At 39.8% G+C, this 17,857-nt stretch overlaps 1 protein-coding gene across 4 annotated transcripts in view; it reads right to left on the bottom strand.

Annotated features, from left to right (window-relative positions):
• The window catches only part of ARID4A (AT-rich interaction domain 4A), a 129,297-nt gene that overhangs the window by 90,087 nt on the left and 21,353 nt on the right, over positions 1-17,857 (bottom strand). For all 4 annotated transcript variants that reach the window (XM_077464458.1, XM_077464459.1, XM_077464455.1 and 1 more), the window contains exons 8-11: positions 17,380-17,509; positions 8,891-8,970; positions 6,467-6,540; positions 2,846-3,006 (exon numbers count right to left, since the gene is read on the bottom strand). In XM_077464458.1, the coding sequence (XP_077320584.1) occupies positions 2,846-3,006; positions 6,467-6,540; positions 8,891-8,970; positions 17,380-17,509 (445 nt within the window). The remainder of the gene's footprint in view (positions 1-2,845; positions 3,007-6,466; positions 6,541-8,890; positions 8,971-17,379; positions 17,510-17,857) is intronic.

Genomic DNA, 17,857 nt, shown 5'->3' on the forward strand with positions numbered 1-17,857 from the left:
AAGGGGGCAAGTCACATGCTGCATCTGGTGGGAAGTGACAAGCTCAGGCATCCCACTGATTCTGCGTTATTAGCGAGTAATTTCATTATTTATGACAATGTAATAATAGAAATAATGTGCTGAAATCATTGATGACCAACCATCCCCCCCGACAACACCATCATCAATCCCCATAGACACAGAGCAGCCCCCCGGTCCTTGGAAAAAAATGTATTTTGTGAAATCTGTCTCTGGTGGCAAAAAGGTTGGGGATCACTGCTGTAAAGATTATACTCTATACTCCATCTAAAATTATATAAAAAAACTGCAGAGAATGCATTAAAAAGGATAAAATTCCTCATTAGCAACATGCTATACCCTTATTTAGGGTGTGCAATGTAACTAAAGTAGCTGCCCCGCTCACGCCACAATCCTTCATTGTGACAGCAGGTCGGGGATCCTATCCCTGCATCCACGGTCCCAATTTAACAGTGTGGCTGTGTGGGGCTCCTATGAGTTCTGTGAATGAACTACAAGTCCCAGTTTCCACTGCAGAAGCTGGCTTGTAGTTCTCAATCAACTGCGTGGGCGCACTTGAACTATCATGATCCAGCACGGTGCCCAAGTGCAGCAGCGCTGCTCTTCTCATCCTCAAAAGGACTCAGTGGGGGCAGCAAGAGTCAATGGCTCCTTCTGTGGTTATTAAAATCCTGTGAAGGGGGGGGGGGGTGATCCTCACAGTAACACCTCCATAAGAAGTGGCTTCCTATGGTAGAGCACAGAGAAGGAGCCCAGAATGCCAGTGGGACCCGAGAAGAGGAGGTCCGGGGCTGCTCTGGGCAAAACTATTGCAAAGAGCAGGCAAGTATAAAATGTTTATTAATTGAATAAAAAAATGTAAGCTTTAAAACGAGGAACTTCAGCAATTAAATCACGGTTTGAAATAAACTGGCTTACAATGGGTTAAGTCCAATGAGGTGGATGTCACTACTCTTATTTACATTTCTACTGAGCCCCATGAATACAGCTATCGCTATAATACCAACACTCTGACAGGAGAGAGAGAACTGTTGAGTGACTGCATTTGTAAAACGAAGCTTTATTAAAAGCACTGGTTTGGGGATGCGAAACATAACTGCAGACTATTAAACATTGCTAGCAAAAAGGCTTTTGTTCCAAAGGACACTCTGGGGGTTATTTACGAAAGGAAAATCCACTTTGCACTACAAGTTCAAAGTGCACTTGGAAGTGCAGTTGCTGTACAGCTGAGGGGTAGATCTGAAATGAGGGGAAGCTCTGCTGATTTTATCATCCAATCATGGGCAAGCCAAAATGCTGTTTTTTATTTTCCTTGCATGTCCCTCAACTTTCAGTGCAATTTCAAGTGCACTTTGCACTTGTAGTGCAAAGTGGATTTTCCTTTCGTAAATAACCTCCTCTGCAATAAACGTTTACTTCCTCCAATTAACGTCTCTTTTGAATGTACACTGAGCTGCAACGCAAAGCTCAGGGTACACATATGGTGGTAACATTATTTACCTTCAGTGCATATGTGTGGGAGTTACGTCATTCTGTGATAGAGCCATCATCCTTTCATCATACTGGGTCATTCCATCAAAAAATTTGTAGTTCAGATTTACAAGGTTGCTTGTAATGTCAAAACACAAACTGCTTTCTAGTATCTTTGGGGGTTCTTGTGACTATATGCCAAATCAGCATTTCCAGTTCCATTCACCACTAAAAAGCCAAAATACAGAAATGACCCCCCCCCCCCTCATACAAAGAATTCATTGGAATGTCTAACTAAGTAGTGCCTTCTTACAGCATTGTGGGAGAGACAAAGACGCACATTGGAGAAAAGGTTCACCATTAGGCCGCGTACACAGGCGCGGACTGATCGCCCAACTTTGTCCGTCCAACAGTTTCGGCAAACAGTCCGCTCAAACTTAGCATGGACGGACATGGCCACACACGACGGACGAACAGTTTGCTGAAACCGTGCGCGATGACGTGAACGGCACGTACGACGGGACGAAAAATACGACGTCCTATACACTGCATTATAGCTTTCGGCGTGAAAATCCTTTCTGAGCATGCGCGCAACTTTGTTTGACGAACAAGCCTACACACGAGCGGACTGTTCGCTGAAACAAGGTTTCAGCGGACAGTTTTACGGAATTTCCGAAAAACCTTGTCCGTCAAACTGTCCGCTGAAACTGTCCGCTGAAAGCCCACACACGAGCGGACTGTCCGCCCAAACACTGTTCAGCGGACAAAGTTGGGCGAACAGTCCGCCCGTGTGTACGCGGCCTTAGTCTCAGAGATGAAAGCTGGGCAAGTTAACATCAGTGTTCATCTACTGTTTGTGTTGTGAGACTCTGCCTGTTAATACAGATCAATTAAAGCGAACCTTGCACCTAAAAAAGCAAAAGTACACTTTTCTAGTTTGGCTCTCTTCCCCTTTGCTTAAATGTTCCTTTAAAAAGCATAATAAAAAAAAAACAAACAAACACAAAACAAAAACCAACACACTTTTATGGAAAAAGGCACGATAATACACTAGTCTTTTCCCCCCCAAGCTTTCACCCATGGAACCCAGACAAGGGTGATGTCATCTCCCTTTCAGCAAGATTCTGGGGAATGTTAAATAGCCCAAAATCTGCACTGCGCTGCAGAACCTTTAAATGAGATTCAGAGTACTTAGCATCCCTGAGATGTTGCTGCCAGGATGTCATCACACCTCGAAGTATGGAAACTGGGGGGGGGAGCATATCAAAAAAAATGTAAATATATAAAAGTTGTCTGGTGCAGATTTATGGTTAGGAATTAGCGTGTTTTAAATCAACAATATAAAATAGTAACCAACCTCCGCTTCCTCCTCTTCAACTTTGTTGCGTTCTCCATCACTACCATCTGCCTCCCCATCATCTTCGTCGCTGCTAGAAGATTCCAGAATTTCACTCATGTCCATTTTCCAGCTGTCTGGGACTGATCGTGACTTCAGGAAAGCTGTGGCTTCCGTTAAACCTAAAGCAAAACAAATTGTGATTTTTTTATATTATTGTATTAAAGTGGTTGTAAACCCTTACAAACCACTGTGACCTACAGGTAAGCCTAGATTAAGGCTTACCTGTAGGTCCAAGAAATATCTCCTAAACCTATACGGTTTAGGAGATACTTACCTGAAGACAGCCACCGCTGTCAGCCGCACTGGGTAAGCCGCAGATCGCGGCGATATGCCACGAGTGTCGGCTCCCGTGCGCATGCGCGGGAGTGACGGCATCGCTGCTCTGGCGAATCACAGCACGGGAGCAGTGAGACTCACCAAGAAGATGGACGCTCGGAACTACAGGGGACAGCGGTGACTTTGCTGGCTCCTGTGTCAGGTAAGTGACACATAATGGACTACTATGCGATGCACAGTAGTCCATTATGCTTTACCTTTGCAGGGAATCAAAGAGGAAGTAAACCCATCAGGGTTTACTTCCTCTTTAAGTCCACTTCATTTTAGTCTTGGCATCAGCTAGATACAGACTCAAATGCTTAGTCCCACTGAGACCCCTGTAGAAAATTAGCTTTTTGTTAACTAAACTCTGACTTTACACTTTAGTCAACTAAATGCTCAGCAGTGTGTTGCGATGCACAAATGTGCTATGAAAAACCTCCTTTATGGGTTTTTTTGCAGTGCACACCAAAGCAAACTAATTGTGTTGGTGTGAACTGAAGCAACTTGATGTAAGACAAATTGCCTTTTCTATGTGTCAGGACTACACTGGGCAACACTGCCCAACGGGAATGATATGAACAAGCCCCAAGAGTGTAGACAAAGAACCAAGTAATCTGCCTTTGGTTTGGTGGTGCCAAACCTGAATGCCATCACTCTAGAAAATTCAAATGCTAAAGCCTCTAATGGCCACTGAGGCTCTGCAATGCTACAGGTAAATAAAGAGATAGAGCTTAAGCCAAGAAGTTGGTCGGGGCCAAGTCACAACACTGGGTAAAAGGCAAGTCTGGAATCCAGGGGCTCCAGGGCACCCAGAGGGTACCTGCAGCTTTGCAGTATTCTCAGTTTAGTCACCATGAACCTCCTTGGCGGTAATCCAGAGTGTGGCTCTGGGGGTGAATTTTTATTACCAAAAGCTGTAACCACAAGCCACTCTCGGGACTGCATCACAGTACTCAGGCAAAGTTACTTACCTTGACCCCAGGATCCTGCGATGTCTCTCCCCCCCCCCCCCCCCCCCATGTGTCCGAGGCCGTTTATGCCACCCGATGTATTACTGTGCCAGGCTCTCTTCCCTGAAAGCATTGTGACACACAGGGCGGCACCGAGCGGCAAATCCAAAATAGAGAAAAAATACACACACACACACACACACAGTACACTGCAAGATAACATTACTGTATAAAATCTTTTCACACCCTTTTTGTCCCTAGTGCTTTGTCCAGTGCCCTGCATGTAGTTTTATATTGTATATATACAGTTATTTTCTGCATGGAAACTTGAGATTGTCCATGGCAACCAAAGCGTCTCTTTACGTCAAATGTGGTTTTAGACCAGCTACAAAAATAGTGATAGCAAAGTAGAAGTAGAACACTTGCAGAATTGAGCGATAATGATTTGTGGGGAAATTCGCCATCAAAACACTGAAAGTGACTACAGCGACAATTCTGCAACTGAGAAAATGTCAGTGTTTTTGATTACATTATTGAACACATTAATATATTATTTTTGATAATTATATAGTTTATAGTTCTTTATTATAACATGATTTTATGTTTTAAACTTTATCATACCTGGGATGTCTACTCGACTATTTGGACAGATTTAACAAAGTTATTCCTTAGAATTACAGGCCTACAATGTAAACAGCCAAATTTCTATGCAAAACAATGAACCGCTTTGGGATGCAAAAATCTGACATCATATCGCCAGGGAGGTTAAAACACAAAATTCACTGATGTGATAGTAAAGAATATCTATGGTCAAAATTTAAAATATGATAATTTCCACATTGTATTTCAGTATTTTTTTAGCCCACTTCTATTAAGCTGAATGGTCTTGAATTTTAAAAATTCACTTTGAGAAGAATCCCACACATTTACTTTCTTGAATTCTGTGACACCTTCACTATGCCCTGTGAGTAGACACTGCTAGGCCACAGAATTCAGTCTGCATTCTGAACAGTGATACCAAGAGGGGGCCATTTCAGGAGGTGGAGTCAGTACAGGAATTACCGCTTTCAGGCAACAAGGTACCATGGGATATGCAGTCCTTAAAAGTCAACCGTAAGCAGCATAGCAGAAGATGCAAAGCATGCACGGAATGATGGAAGACAGCAGACAGACAGCACTCAACATGAAAGTAAATTTATCAATCCAATATAAGCTTGGTTGAAAAATATAATTTTTGTTTTGTGGTTTTAAAAGGCTGATGCTATAAAATTATCATGTATGTTGTGATCAATGACCATAGAACTCCTTTCAGTGTTGTATCTGTACTGTCCTTTTGCATCTGTGCGTTGTACAAAGTACTGACTCTTTGCCACATCACTTTCCTGCCAATGGGCTCCTGCTGTGTTTGCGCGCCACTAATGCTCATGAACATCCAAAAAATGGGTGCGTGCCAAATTCAGAACGAGAACATCCAATCAAAAGGACTGTACTCTCCAACATGTGCATTAGGAGACCACAGGAGGTGGACTTTTAACGGTCTGCATTAAATAATTAAAATGCACTCTAATGGCTAGCATTAGTCACATGACCTACAGAAGTTGCTTAAATAAGCAGCTAAAAATCATTAATATTGAACAAGTCCAGCTGAATGCGACTACTACTACTACTAGCTACTCCATGACTTAGATAAATAAGAACCTTCAGAGACAGACACTCTCTAATGCATTCTAGAAATATGCAGTCAGCAACATAGATTTCTGAGAGGAAAAAAAAAAGGAAAAAAAGGAAGAGGGGGGCTGATGTGGATTCCTTTTAGGCTGGGTTCACACCGCTACGGCTGGGAGACCCGGATGTGATTCGCACCACACTGCAGTGCAAATCACATCCGATCTCTGTGCGATGCGAGTTCAGCCATACAGATAGTATGGCTGAATTCGCATCGCACCCGCCGCAAACTCGCACGGGACCCTTTTTTTGGTCCGCAGCAGAATCGGATCGCATGGGTGTTCACCCCATGCGATCCGATTCCTGTCCGAGTTTGCAGATCGCACTGCGATATGCGAACTGATCTGGGGGTGTCATTAAGGTTTCACTGACACTCCCAGCAGTCCGCATAGGGCAGTGTGAACTGCCGGTGGGAGGTATGCGATGCGGGAACCCGCCGCGGATTTGCGGCGTTCCCGCATCGCTCCAATGTGAACCCAGCCTAAAGAATGCTAGTTCCCTGGCTGCCAGGCAGATACTTTGGCTTCTGTGGGGATCCAAGACACTCATTTACAATGCATTTGATCTAGAATACATACATACATACCTGGTTTGCTACAGCTTTCCAAATTCAAAGCATTGATGTCAAGTTCCTCAAGATCTTTCCTTGCAACAGAGTGGCTGAAAAACAAACATTTAATCAAAATATTTACCATAAAAACAACACAAATCAAATGTATTTTTTATTTTTTTTTTACACTGAAAGTGGATGTAAACAATGACAACCTGAATACATATTGCCTAAAGGAAAAAAAAAATTCTAAGTTTTGGTAAATACATGTAATTGTTTATAAGCGTTTTAGAGACATCTGAATATAAGGATATCTGCTCCTTTCTTTGTTTTTTAATAAAATAGGAAGTGAAGAAATCCGATTAGAGATAGTTTAAACCAGATGCAGTACAGTACCTTTTTAAAAAAAATGCATGCAATGGGTTTTCAATGTATTTTAAATAGCCAGTTCACACAAATGCAGTAAACAAAAGTAGAACCTGCTTTTTTTTGTATGGAACGCATCTGGAATGCAGTAAAAAGCATGTAACGCACGAGAACACAAAAAAAAAAAAAATAAGTTTTGTCTAAAGCTCCACCTAAGTAGCTATGATCTATAATGATACTTGATGTGCTTAGCAGTAGGATAAATCGGTGCTCTTTCAGAAAGTAAAATGCTATTAAAAGTCAAAGCAAAATGTTAAAGCGTGTAGATGAACATATTAAAAATGCAAAATAAACCAATTTAACCTGAAGATGCTTAAAAATGAATTGATTGAAAGAAAAACACATGCTGTCCTTTGAAGAGCGAACCACATGGTGGCACTATTCTATTTTGTTTGCATGGCCAGCAAGCAGAAAGCTGTTTAGCACCAATCAAATCCTGCACTCAGTTACATAATAAAACACCAGTTTCTATGTAATTATTCATAACCATTTCCTCCAACATAGTATAATGCTACAGGAATACAGAAATGTGCACCAATTATGAACTATGCAGTTTTAGCACCAACCTATAATGGAACATTGCCCAGGACCCCATGGGCCTGCTGGGGTTGCAGTGAGTAAGTATAGCATGAAAGGTTCTCTCTCAGGAATAATACAGGTGCCTGCCAACTGGTTTTGGAAAAAAAAAAAAACCTTGTGCTACTATCCCTCAGATGGCAGACTAGAGAGTAACCTGTCCAAGTTTCTAAGCCACAAAACCACTACCTCCAAAAAAGGACAAAGTCAGATAATCCTTTCTTTGGCTTGCTGATTCCCCACATTTCTAGGGACAAAGGTTCTACTATTATACATTGTAGAAATACCACAGTAGACTTTCAGAGAAAGAAAAACAACACACACACACACACACACACACACACACACACACACACACACACACACACTAGAGCTGCACGATTCTGGCTAAAATGAGAATCACCATTTTTTTTTTCTTAGAAGATAGATGACGATTCTCGCAGCGTGACATCTTTCACATTAAAACAAAAAAATTAAAAATTAAATTGTGCCAACTTTACTGTTTTTTTTTTTTTTTTTTTTATTATTGAAGTGTATTTTTTCCCCAAACAATTGCATTTGAAAGACTGCTGGGCAAACACAGTGCAACATAAAATATTGCAGCAATTGCCATTTCCTAGGGTCTCTGCTATATATATATATATATATATATATATATATATATATATATAAATAATTTTTTTTGGGGGGGGGGGTTCCAAGTAATTTTCTAGCAAAAAATATTGATTTTAACTTAAGAAAGAAGTGTCAGAAAAAGATTTAGACTTTAAGTGGTTAAACTTCCTGCATTTACACATGGTTGAAAGCTTGGCAGACTGCCCAGATTATTTGTTTACACAAGAAGTTCTTTCCCTTTGATCCAAGTAGTAAGAGTTAGTTACAAGGTTTCAAATTCTACACTTGGCAGATTGCCTGGGATTGCTTTCTTTTGACAGCTGAGTGAGCGGATAATCTCTCCGCTTGTTGAAATGAAATAATCGCCTACTCTCAGCGGGATCGCCAGACGAGTGAATCAAGATCGCATTTTCTTTTTTTTTTTTTTTTTTTTTTTAACAATTAATCGTGCAGCTCTAACATACATACACACACATAAAATAATATAAATATATATATATATTTACACACACACACACACACACACACATTTTTTCTTACCACTGTGCACTGATAACAAGGCACATGCATGCGCCACCACAGGCAAAACCACACAAGCAAGGGTAGCTCCATAACATAACAGTTCAGTAGTTACATTTCCTGCACCCCTCTTTTTAAGAAATTTGACCTCCAGCTATAAAAAGGAACCGATTCTTTTGTGCAGGTACTGCTGCAGCTGAGTTATGCAATTATGTAGGTCATTGTCATCCCTTAATGACATTTTCCTTAAAAGGGATTAAATTGACATATTAAAAAAAAAAAAAAAACAAACACACACATCTAGGATACAGCACGTGAACTCACAATTTTGCATCTGCGAACGATCGCACCAAACACTGGTCTTTTTTCACGGATGTTTCATCATTGCAACTAGGTGACACGACCTAAGGCAGGCAAACAAAAAGTTAGGTTATTTTTCCTTAAAAACTAGTGGACATCTCTTAATACGTTTGTTTTGTCACAATGGAAAGGCATTTGAAAAAGCCTAACTTCTGCACAGGAAGTGGTTTCAAAACAAAAAGTGACCATTAGATGAACGTTAAATATGAATGTACATTTCAAAACAAAAAACAACAAAAAAACAAAAAAAAACAAAAAAAAAGTCAGTGTCATTCAGCTTACTGCTATGCATGTTAATAATTCAAAGTACTGGAAATAGGTTATTAATGGTTCCCTTTAATAGCTATGCAAGAATTTGACTAGACCCAAGAACAAAAATAAATAAACTCTATATATTGCAGCTTCTGTGTTTGGATGCGGTGGCTGTATTTATTTATTTTTTTTAATTAGGCTCAGTAAATATACTGTAGGAATGGCTACAGGTTATAAGAGGTCCCCAAAAGGGCCCTCTACTTGACCTGTGTCACCACTAGCTACTATAGAAATGATGTGTTTTGGCTCAGAAAATATAAATAAATAAGTAAGTATGGTGTAGTAAAAAGGAAATAAACTGGAATTTGCCCTACACAGTGGCATTAGCGTGAGCCTTAAATTATTAACAAAAATAAATAAATAAAAATTGTCTTTTAAAGTTTAGTTTTGGATAGAGTGGAGAGAGAATGCTTGTCAGGTTTTAGTGCTGTCTGTATCCTCTATTAGGGAGATTCACCTCTCTATTTGTCCTAGTTACTATTATCATTGAAAGTGAAAGTAAAAGAAAAGCCCAAATTTTGGGTTGTTCCCAGAAAAGTAAACAGAGGGGAAATCTTCCAATGGGGACACTAGTTATGGAGACCTGGGGGTCCCCAAGGAATTCCTCTAAATTTGCAGGGATTTCCTCTCACCGCTAGCTATGGCACATTCCCGTTTAGCTATGGGACAGGAAGTGAAGGGAAATCTCCGCAGTGGGACAAAGATAGTGAAAATTTTTGAATATATATATATATATATATATATATATATATATATATATATATATATATATATATATATATCTCAGGTTATAACCCTCCCTTGCTCTAAAATGAAAAAAAAAAAAATTGAATAAGTTTTGCCTATAGTTCTACTTTAAACAACTCTGGGCTGTACAGCTGGGCACACAAGTTAGAATCTGAATATACAAATGCTTGTAGATGTAAACAGCAGTAACATAGGAGGAGGGTCTATCCAAGTGCCTATATAGTACACTGAATTAAAAGTTTAGGTAAGAACTTACATAGTGGTTGCAAAATTATAAAAAAAATATTATGCAAGGTTTAATCTGGCTTTGCAAGAAGTCCCAATTTAACCAAAGCAGAGCTTCAGGCATAAGCAATATAACTGTGCAAGAAAGACCAGCTGTAACCATCATGGATTTAATATACATGACACTAGTATAATTCTATTTCATTCAAACTGTTCATACCACAAAATAGTGAAAGAAGTATACATTGGTCTGCCAAGACTTTTCCAAGGAACAGGCCTTTACATTAAGGCCTCATGTACACAGCTGCTGGTAAATGGACGTTTAGAGGCAGTTGGCTGCGTTTTTCAGCTGCCCCTGAATTCATCCAATGTTATCTTATGTGTACATGTACACAGGTTCATTTAACATCATTTTTAGGCTTTTTTGGAAAGCACAAAAATGAGTTCAGATGCATGTCAAGAGCCAAACGCTTCTAAATGCAGTACCTCGCGTTTAGCCTCATTTTATATATATATATATATATATATATATATATATATATATATATATATATATATATATATATATATATATATATATATATATATATATATATATATATATATATATATATATATTTTTAAATACATTTACGCTTCAATGGTGAGATGTTCCCCCGTGAAATACAAGCGTCATCAGCCTGGACTATTCCTTACATTAGGTAGTCTGTTCATGTAAAACCAGCAATCTGTTGCAAAATCTCAAACTCTGAGCTTCAAAACTTCTGGTCCTCCACATTACTTACTACATGGCTGTTTTGTCAGCTGTTGTGTTCTTCATACAACAGCAGTTACACATTGGAACTTTCAAATGGTTCAATATCAATTTCAACGAAAACCTTGTAAATTTTACCCAGCCACATCCATCGAGTGCAAAACTGTGTATAGTTTTTAAATGAAGTAGCAAGTGATTGTAAAGTAAACAATGTTTTTTTAATAAAAAAAAATAGGTTATAGTTACCTGCTTTGTGCAATGGAATTGCACAGAGTGGCCCAACATTACTTACTGGCCTCTGAAAATACCATTAGCCTGGCTACATCTAGCTTTAATTATTTTAAACACAATTTTAAACACATCCCTGTAAATTCGAACTAGAATCCCTTTCTTGTATGCTGTTCTAGGTCAGTGAATGGATCCCCTTCCCTAAACAAACACTTACTTGACTCTTGTCACTGCTCCAGGGCTCACAACTGCAGCACCTTTGCCTTTTCTTCCCGCTTTCACAGAAGACACGTTAGGCAGTAGAAGCCATAGGCTCCTGCTGCTGTCCTTCAAACTTCTGTCAAGAGTGATCGAGGGCATGGCTTACTGGTGCTGTGTGTATCTATGGATGCACACTAGCTCGGAAACGAGTGGACACATGGGTGCCTCTTCAATACTAGGCTTGCTAAGAAGGCACCCAGAGGGATTAGCTGACAACATTGGCGAGAGACCTTCAGAAAAGGAGGTAAGGGACACAGGTTGCACAGAGCAGTTAAGATGGCCCATTTTACCCCATTACTAAAAAATAAATAAAAACAAACAAAACTAAAACACACAACCTTTAGTATCACTTTAAATACATAGTTCCCCAGGTTTCAGGTCCCCAGAAGCACTCTGCATAGCAAGTGAAACAAGAAGGCATCTCTGCATATGATGACAGAGAACTAGCTTTAAAGTGAGTACAAGCTTACTCCAACTAGATGCTCACTCTTCAGAGACCAAAATTACCACACAGTTATAAAGATGTGTGTATCCTAAACCATTTCAATTGAGGGTGGATGTCAGCATGTGCACACTTCTTACATACCTACCTAACAAAAAGCACCACGTTTCCTACAGAAAAAAAAAAGTTTTTATGTCTGCTACAAAAAAGAATGCATCTCAGTTAACACGGTGAATTAATTTTCTAGATGTCAAAGTAAACCTAAAAGACAAAACTTTTTTTTAGCTTTGGACAGAAAATGGTTAAAACCTATTAACCATTTTTGTCCCGTTTGAAAGATATCCTCACTTTGTGCCCCACAGAGACAACACAAAATGGAAAAAAAAGGGAAGTGCTCTCAGTTATTAGCACAAGTGTCCACAATGGAAGACTTGCCGTTTTAGGCCTGGTTCACACTGATGCGACAATCGCTCTGACTTTGAAGCACTTGTTGCATCAGAAGTCCAACTCCATTCTGTCCCTAGAACCCAATTTTACAAGTATCTGCAGCTAAGGCACGCCATTTACAGTGAGAATAGAATCTAAAAAAAGAAAAAAAAAGAAAAAAAAAAAGAAAAAAGGAACCAGCATGATGGATTATCACAGTACCAGGAAGGAGAAAAAGTAGTAATACTTTCCAATATATTTACAACAATTGATAATAACATATTAAAAACACTAATATATCATCTTGGTTACAACAATGATGGTTAAAGTGTCAGAAAACAATGGTTCAAGCGTTTCGCAAAATAGCTTCCTCAGAACCCAAATTCTGACTAATAAGCAGAAAACCTTTTTTTATTCTAAAAGGTTTTGTGGTTATTAGTCAGAATTTTGGTTCTGAGGAAGCTATTTTGCGAAACGCATCAACCATTGGTTTCTGACACCTTAACCATCATTGTTTTAACCAAGATGATATATTAAAAACATTAACATGTGTTTTCTATTATCAATTTTTGTAAATACATTTATTGGAAAGTATTACTTCTCTATCTCCTTCCTGGTACCTTGATAATCATGCTGGTCCTCTTTTTTTTGTATAATCGATTGGGATGAGGTACCCCCTTTAGCTTATATGTTCATTTCTTAGACCCCATTCACACCTGAGCGTTTTGTAGCTTGAAGCCTGAAGCTACAAAACGCTAGAGGGGAAAAAAAAAAATGTATTATTCTCTATGGAGATGGTTCACATCTCCACTCCATGTCGCCTGAAGCCGAACGCCTGAAGCTCAAACAAGTTCCGGACCCTTTTTTGTCGCTCGAATTGAGCAGATTTGGGCATTTTTCTTCTTTAAACATTGGTGACCTTTTGCCCTGCACAAAATCGCGGCAAATCATGATAAAAAAACGCCACGAAACACGGTAAACACGATGCAAATCGCAGTAAATTCACGCGATTTTCTGCTTGAAAGCGCTGCGCTCAGGTGTGAATGCAGCCTTATAGTTGAGAATAGAACCTCTTTGTTCACATCGGCACATCCCTTGATGACTGATGTGCTGTTGATGAAGGACAGGAAGGGAATGATCTCGAGAGTCTATTCTAGACTATTACAATCCAAACATGATGCTTCCAAACTCCCTTTTAGAAGAAGGTGGAAAAAGGATCTGGGATCTATAGATGGGGAAACATGGCACCTATTCCTGACCTCCGCCCCCCTGGTGTTGGTTTCAGCATCACATAAATTATCTCACCTATTACTACACAGAGCATATAGGACGCCAGTTCTACTTTATAAGTGGGGATTCAAAGATACGCCACTATGCCCAAAATGCAGCAGGTATAAATGGTGATTTGTTGCATATGTTGTGGAAATGCCTGAAACGGCTTTGTTACTGGCACTATGACCTTTCTACTATCTCACGAGTATTTCAATTTTCACTGCCACATGATCCAGTTATTTGCTTACTCGGTGCCTTGGCGATACCCTCACTTTCCCCAAACCGTCATACTGCAGTTTTGCGTCTATTGTACATAGCACGCAAATGATCGAGGCACTGGATAACTCCACGGGTACCAACGGGGAAGCAATGGGTTGACGTGGTAAACAGTACATTGATATGCGGAAAAACTCACTTACCAACATAGGAATGTTCTTAAAAAAACAATTCAACACCTTGGGGCAACCATGGCTGGACACACCTGGACCAGGTCCAATCCAGTTGGTGAAGGACAGACTACTACAAAAGGGAATTAGTATATGCTGGGCCAAAACTGTAACTTAAGGAGAAACAAGCGGTTACCATTTTAGGAATAGTCTACTTGGCCACGGTAGCCAATTTTGAGTATAGAGTAGATGTTTCTACTACACTTAGGTATAGGATTTTTGTTTTTCCCCTTTCTCTAGTGTATCTTGTCCCCTGATTGCACCAAGGATATGGACATACAGTTCTGTATAGTTGCACACCGACGATGTAATGCTATGTGGCAGTTTAATGATATTTCGGTAACTCTACTCAATATGCTGGTATCCTTTGACCATTTGTGATTTATATACATTTTTGCTGCACATAAGATCTGTATAGATGTATTTTTGTTTTGTTCTTTAATAAACTTTTTACAATAAAAAAATAAAAATAAAAAAAAATTCATATAAAAATCGGTGTGACTTGAATGGCTCCAATTTAGGAAAATGTTGCACAGGGCAGCCCCAATCCTTCCCTTCTCAGGTCCCTCTTCGGCTCTCTTGGCCCCTCCCTCCTGACGATTTCCCCCACAGCAAGCAACTTGCTATGGGGGCACCCAAACTGAGCTGCAGCTCCGTGTATCCATTCAGAAATTGAGCTGTGGCCTGGCTGGCCCCCTTTCTCTCCTCATTGGCTGACTGACAGCTACCGGGAGCCAATGGCACCACGCTGCTGTTTCAGCCAATGAGGAGGGGTGTCCCGGGCAGCTGAGAGAATCCTACAACATCGCTGGATAGAGAGAAGGCTCAGGTAAGTATTAAGGAAGCTGATGCACACAGAAGGCTTTTTATCTTAATGCACAGAATGCATTAAGATAAAGAGCCTTCGGACTTTACACCCACTTTAAAGAAGTCTCATGCAAATCATGCCAAAGTCAAAGCAGGTCAGTGTGAACCTGGGCTCAGTGACAACTCAATATTTTAGGTTTTACCCCATCCCCAGGGGTCATGATCATCAGTACAATAAGAGGCTACATCTTCCCACAAGGGACACAAACAGCAAAAAACAATCTGACAGGAGTCCCAACATTTCCATACCAAAAGGAAAAACTAAGATTTTTTTTTTTTTTTTTTTTTTAAGTTTGCTTTACATAAACTGAAGTTATGGAGAATAGAGCAGCAAGGCAGCATTTTTACTGTTGAAACGGGACAGGAGACCAAGAAGGGCACAGAAGAAGAAGGAAATTTAACAGGAAGAGTTCCTTGCTGGAGTCCGAGGTCAGTGGACCTGGAAGGTTTCTCTGTAAAGCTGCACCAGATTATGCACGCTCTAGGATTTAGTTCATCTCCCCGAGGGTTTATAAAAAATTCACAAAACTTCTCACCCAAAATTCACACTTTGATTGGATTCAACTGGAGAAATGTATGAATCCTGGGTAAACATTGTGTGAATCGTGCTTGAACACATTTAGAAATAAAGCCCTTTAGAATCGTGTACATTTCTTCATTGCACTTGCATTGCTCTGTCCTCCTCAGACAATAGCGGTCACTTTTTTTCCTCTCAGCTGAAACAAAATAAAGTGTCACTCGGGTTGAGATGGGCTTTAAATTTCCAACTGAAACTTGATAAATAGAATTTTTCTAGATAAGTCCAGACAAAAGAAAGCATCCTGGGGGAAAAAAAAAAAAAAAAAAAAAGCCAAGCTATGTATTCCCAACACTACTATGACAAGGCTGCCAAGCCAACTTCAACAAGTCAATCTGAGATTAATCGGGAGTTTAGGCCAAATGTACATGTTACAGGGCTGATCAAGAGCAATTTAATAAAAAAGAAAAAAAAAAGAAAAAAAAAAAAAAAAACACCTCACAGTAACAAGGTGGAAGATTCAATACACAAATAAATAAAAAAAAGCTAAGTTATAGATCACACACCTAAAACCAAAGAGCGCCTGTGCAACTTTTCCAATGTGAAGCCAGAAGAAAGCATGTTAGACCTTTAGGCTGGGTTCACACTAGTGCGATTTGGATGCAGATTTCACCACATCCAATTTCCACAGCAGGAGATTGTGACTGGCTCTCTATGGAGCCGGTTCCCATTTGTCCGCATCGGCTCCATTGCAACTTGCACAGGAGCCCTGTGTGTCTTTTGGTCCATTTCAGGTCCTAATGGAGTCAAAAATCCGGGCTGAAATCGGACCTGAAACGTTTAACAAGGAAGCACCGGACTCCTGCTGTGAGCCGCTGCTTGCTCATATGTCAACCCAGCCTAGGATATACATACAAAAAGCACATTTTTTTTTCAAAAAATGTAAAGCAGTTGTAAAAGGCTAAAGGTTTTTTTTTACCGTCATGCATTCTATATCTTCAGTGTGCAGAAGCCCCAAACCCACCTGAGGGCCCCTCTCGATTCAGCTATGTTAAAGGAATGTCTTAGCTGCCCATACCCCCCCCCCCCCTCATTGGCTGAGACAACAGCGCAGCGCTATTGGCTCCTGCTGCTCTCAACGTCAATCAGCCAGCCAATGAGGAGAGAAAGGGGGCAAGGCCAAGCCAAGGCTCCATGTCCGAATTGACACAGAAAGTTGGGGCTCGGCTCACAAGCCCCCATAGCAATCTGCTTGCTGTGAGGGCATTCAACAGGAGAGAGGGGCCAGGAGCACCGAAGAGGGATCTGAAAAGAGGAGGATCTGGGCTGCTCTGTGCAAAGTCACTTCACAGAGCAGGTAAGTATAACATGTTTGTTTTTGTTTTTTGTGTTAAAAATAACACCCCATGAGACTTTAGTCAGTCACTTTAAAAAATGCTTTAAAGAGGGACTCAGCATTTACCGTGACTTTAAAAAAAAAAAAAGAAAAAAAAAAGTCCTTGTGTAAAAAAAAAAAAAAAAAAGAAAATAAAAAAAAAAGAAAAGTATTCTTGCATTCAGATAAACATGACTGTACTTGTTTTGTGTCCAGTGAGAAATTATTAAAAAAAAATGTGTATGTATATATATATATATATATATACACACACACACACACTTTTTTTAATCATTTCTCACTGGACACAAAACAAGTACAATCATATTTTCTCAGTCATGTTTATCTGAATATATGAATGCAAGAATACTTTTTTTTTTTTAACCCTGAAAACAAAATATTTAGGAACCAACGCATAACAGTTTACCAATGTGTACAGTTTTATAGCTAACACTGCAGAATACAGTTTAATTCTCATAACCAAAACTAAAACCTTACCTATTCATTAATAAACCTGTACAATACATATGATGTAAAGCACTATTGCCCGGTAAGCAGCAGAATTGGATACAGTTACTTACCACAGCGGGGTAACACTCATTTGTCAAGCTGCAGTTGACATTCACTACTTTGCCCAGTAATTCATCTCCAATGCGTTTCACATCATCGTCTTCCTCTTCACTGCTGCTGTCTTCTTTCTCATCTTCCGTCCTATGAGGAGGCATGAGAACAGAAGCATTAAATTGCAGGTCTGGGAAGCTATGAAATCTGGGTGCTAAACTAACTCAGTTGAGGCTTTTTCACTTAAAGCAGATCAACCTAGCAACTACATAGTTAAAGTGAATGTAAACCTGATTCATGAAATTTGAGCTAAACACATATCTGTAGTGTTTACTTTCTCCAAAGTCCTAAATCCAGTGTCTTTCTGCCATTTTGTCCTTCTGTTATCAGCATAACTTCTGAAATTCTCAGAGGTGGGAGATGAAACCAGACTGAAATGTGTGTTGGGGAGGGTGCTATTAATAGATTAGCAGAGAGCTTATCACAGCACAGCTCTGA

The sequence above is a fragment of the Lithobates pipiens genome, unplaced genomic scaffold (genome assembly GCF_037356315.1).
Source record: "Lithobates pipiens isolate NorthernLeopardFrog02 unplaced genomic scaffold, aLitPip1_a1.2 Scaffold_30, whole genome shotgun sequence".
Classification (NCBI taxonomy): domain Eukaryota; kingdom Metazoa; phylum Chordata; class Amphibia; order Anura; family Ranidae; genus Lithobates; species Lithobates pipiens.